Source organism: Sphaeroforma arctica (genome assembly GCF_001186125.1).
Source record: "Sphaeroforma arctica JP610 unplaced genomic scaffold supercont1.277, whole genome shotgun sequence".
In the NCBI taxonomy this organism is placed as follows: Eukaryota; class Ichthyosporea; order Ichthyophonida; genus Sphaeroforma; species Sphaeroforma arctica.
In genome coordinates this window covers 92195-96324 of record NW_014040281.1, presented here as the reverse complement: position 1 = coordinate 96324, position 4130 = coordinate 92195, and the positions used below count along the sequence as shown (strand labels likewise).

At 43.0% G+C, this 4130-nt stretch overlaps 3 protein-coding genes and 1 pseudogene across 4 annotated transcripts; 2 read left to right on the top strand and 2 right to left on the bottom strand.

Annotated features, from left to right (window-relative positions):
• Window positions 1–40: 40 nt before the first annotated feature.
• SARC_04732 (hypothetical protein) lies at window positions 41–352 on the top strand (the record flags this gene model as incomplete). Its single annotated transcript, XM_014301436.1, has 1 exon — window positions 41–352. One exon carries the CDS (start codon window positions 41–43, stop codon window positions 350–352), a length of 312 nt encoding a protein of 103 aa, XP_014156911.1.
• Window positions 353–852: 500 nt separating this feature from the next.
• On the top strand, window positions 853–1230 carry SARC_04731 (hypothetical protein; the record flags this gene model as incomplete). The annotated part of the gene is made up of 1 exon (XM_014301435.1): window positions 853–1230. The coding sequence occupies one exon, from the start codon at window positions 853–855 to the stop codon at window positions 1228–1230; it is 378 nt and encodes a 125-aa protein (XP_014156910.1).
• A 461-nt stretch (window positions 1231–1691) lies between these two features.
• Window positions 1692–1764, bottom strand: SARC_30095 (annotated as a pseudogene). Its single transcript has one exon. The product of its transcript is annotated as a tRNA-OTHER (tRNA).
• Window positions 1765–2628: 864 nt separating this feature from the next.
• SARC_04730 (hypothetical protein) lies at window positions 2629–3760 on the bottom strand. Its single transcript, XM_014301434.1, has one exon. It carries the CDS (start codon window positions 3755–3757, stop codon window positions 3527–3529), a length of 231 nt encoding a protein of 76 aa, XP_014156909.1. The 5' UTR covers window positions 3758–3760; the 3' UTR covers window positions 2629–3526.
• Window positions 3761–4130: the final 370 nt, after the last annotated feature.

The window sequence follows — 4130 nt, the reverse complement described above, 5'->3', positions numbered from 1 at the left end:
CCCGGGGTACCTAACCGTGGGTAACGGCGGCGATCTGCTCATGACACTGGAGAAGCCCACTGTGCGTTGGTACATTGACTACGTGAACACTGAGTCTTTCCGTCTGAGTCACAATGGCTTGTACATGGTTGCAGGGGAACTGGAGCTCGGTACTGACGGTGACAACATTTTGATAGATATTACGAGTGAGCTGTGGTCGGCCTGGTATTTTTCCGGGGATTATATCGTGAGCAGCGTGAACGATTATATTCTTGTGGACTACTCTTCGTTTGGTATTGTCAAGTTGATGGTGCAGGGGAAATTCGAAGTATACGAGGATCAGAAGTGGACATTCACAGATTGTGAGTACTAGGTTGTTTTAGGGTTTAGGGTTTTGTATTTTTCGGAATATGTCATCACCCAAATCAATAAAACTTTTATAGTATTGATACTCGTCAATCATCGCAGTGACATATTGCCTTGTGTCGATATTAACCCATTAACCCCCCAAAAAAACCGGTGGTTTTACGGTGGAGCACGAGTACGAGTGCCACAAAACCCCTAAACCCTAACCCCAAAACCCCGAGTAACGTGCTGGTGAAATATTTGGGGATAAATGGCGCTCATGTATACCGGTCCACGATTCAGTCGCGTGTGGTGAACCAGTGTCTCCGAATGTGTATTGAAACATAAATATTTATAAACCCTACAAAACCGGGGGTCGTGAAAAGTATATAAGAGGCACACCCACCTCCACAATCTCATTCACAACTTACTCACTTTAAACACACACCCCCAAACTCACACTCTGGAACAATGACCGAATACTCCGACCACGAAACGCACGGCTGTGTTTGTTATACTCACACCAAAATGACGCTTGCCATGAAGCGCCTACATCCCGTGTACAAACATCGACAGCTCGCCTTGACCGTGGTGTTGCAAATGGAGGTCGCGTCCCCGTGCCCCTGGACCCTCATGGATGTTTTACTGGCCGACGCGGGTGCCTGCGACTTGGATATGGATGCCGGCCTGGTGGATCTCATATCACGCAGCATTGCCCGTCTCGTGGACGGCGTCGCTGTCACGCCAATGATGGTGTTTGTGTTGGCGGACATTGTAGCCCACCACGCCGGTAGATTTGGACCCGACGATTTCGACGCCCTGTTTCATATGCTCGACTGTGGGAAAAACACGATCGACGCGGATCGTGTGGAGCGGACTATTAACAATCTTGAGCAAAATCAATAAAATCTTTCCGGACGCGGATTACTTTTATAGTATTGATACTCGTCAATCATCGCAGTGACATATTGCCTTGTGTCGTCGTATAACTGCAAGTAATCGACGTTTTCTTTAGACCACTCGATATGTTGTTTATCAGTAGCCAGAACAAAGTCATGCGAGTCAATGTCGGGGAGCGATTTCAGTGACTCGACGTGTTCCTCTAACAATTTGTCGGGGAATTCTGCTGTATAAACACGCATCGCAAAGCCCAAGTGGTCTTCGTCGTGTTCGTAGTGAAACTTTGTTCCCGGGGGCACCACAACTTCCGATAATTCCGAGAAAGTCGCGTCAACCAAAATTGGGGTGCCCGCCGGAATTGTCACGGACATTAAGCAACATTTCTTTTCATTATCAGCAAACATTTCCATAAATTTGCGACTAGTTTCAAATGTAAAGGATTTGAACGATGTGTACAGCTTATTATTAGACAAGCCCGGGGAATCGAACTCGGGGCTTACCGATTACAATTCAACGCTCTGACCACTGTGCTATCCAGCCTGTTGCCACATATATCATTTTGATATATTGAACTTACAACTGTCCATCAAACAGAAATTCTACTATTTGTTGCTACTTGCAAGAGTCTGCAATGTCCCATTACATTTATGACTCTTGCAACTTCTCAATGCTGATATATATACAAACGAATGCACACAATATCATAGCAATCATTGAGTATCTTTGTACATTAGCTGGTAGATCAATATATGACCTGAATAGTAAATACACGTGTAAGGCACACAAAGTGCATGTACACAACAAACGAACTTTGGTCGTCGCAAGCCGTCTATGTGTCTTTTTAAAGTAACTTCGTGTGTCACATCATTTAATTAATCTAGAATACTATGTTTATCGCATTGATTGTCAAATGTGTCTGGATACACTTGCGCTCTTCACATTGAGATATCACAGAACATCAGTTGTTCCCAACATAAGCGACAGTGATAATGGTTTCTTTCAGGTATTCGCAGAGGAATCATTGGCTCGTTGACAACACCCACTAGGTAAGCTTGCATATTGAAATAATTACTCAACTATGTGCCTCACGCATCCTGGAAGCGCGACCGGGCTACCAAAACGTGCGATTACAAAAACTCTTACTGATTTTGCACACGGCCACATAAAACCGCTAAATTGTCAGGTAGGTTCGGATACTGATCGTATAAACAATATCGCTACAACGCCTAGATGCGCAGAGATGAGTCGATGCCTCTTTTTGAGATGAATTTTCATCGACATTAGCTGAATACTATACAGTATGTGCTATAAAGCTATCTCGTCGTTTAGGTCATCAACTCACGAAGGAACAAATCGATGGTTTTAAACGACGTATTAAAGAGTAAGTTTTACATTCGTCGCGTTCAGATTTATTAAAAGCGATGGTAACAGTGAAACAAAATTGATTGTTTAAATTGAATGTTGGATATTAATGTATATCAATCTGCAGGTCTGCATTCGGAGTAGATTTTCAGCGCATCTCCCCGATTTTCAAACGATGAGTTGTAGTAACCCCTTAATTGGTGCCATCAGAACGTCGCCGGCATTCCAAGCTGAGATCGCACTTCATAGTGGTATAGTTGTACATCATCGACTAAGTGTGGCCCCCTCACGACCGTCATCCAACATGCTCGTAACCCTTATCATCAGTACTTTAGCATCTATATCGATGAATGCCCTCGTGATTTGCCAGACGCACCAGTAGTCTGTCTCGTCTGCCCAATTGACTATATATCGCCATCATCGAATTAAAAAAACTCTGAAGTCGTTTCTAGACCGCCGAGTACTGATCAGCCTCTGACAAATGCATGTAAGCCGTACGAGGTGGTGTTAAGCGGTACATAGCGGTACAAAGTTGAGACTTTGATGGATCCCATAGCCAAGCGTTGTATTCAATATTGACTGACTTAATGAGCGCGTTGAAGGACAGGTGCTGACTCCTTTTCTTATCTGATTCGGCATGTCATACGCACATAGTTCTATGACACTTTCATGAATGTTCTATATGTTATATGAGCATACTGCGTCTAGGTCGGTCATCGTTTAACGGGTACAACTTCTTCGCGAAGGTACCTCTGGCACAACTAGCCAGCTATAGACGCTGGCGAGTAACGATGGCGCAACGACAATCTTTAGCCGAACTCTAATTTAAATCCTCGTGATAAAATGACCTATTGAATCGTTCGCAGGCTCCTATGTCGCGGATATGCCATTCCTCATTATTTCCCAGATATTCAATATCTCGATACGGTTTCCCCTGACCTTAAGCAGCAGCCTTTAGCTGTCTACGTCTCTGAATGAACGTGCCGATATTCCACTCCTCATGCGGCGTGTTGACGTACTCGCCGTTGAATACACACAGTACAGTAATACGTCTGTTGTACTTCAGATCGGCCAGTAGCTTGGGTGTAATGAGGAAGTACTGTGATGAGCCCTCACTAGTAGCTTCATCTGCGATGGTGCCGAACACCGCACGTTCGTTGTTGGGATCCATTCCTTGATTGATCTGTGGGATGTTTTCAAGCGAGTATGAGATTTATGCAGCTGATTTGTGACCAATAAGAAATACATCTACAGAGGTATTCAGTTGATCAGTGAGTTGTAACCAATGAGATTGTGATGTAGGATGTCAAGTGGTCGATTCCAGCGAATTTTGAACAAAGCAGGACTGGCATTAAATCAAATATCAAGCTTGTAAAACGTGAACTTCTCCTGAAAGCTATCGTGAGTGGAAGTAGATCATAATCTCGCATTATATATATATAATATATATATTATAAGTATATATATATATATATATTATAAGTATATATATATATATATATATATATATATATATATATATATATATATATATATATATATAT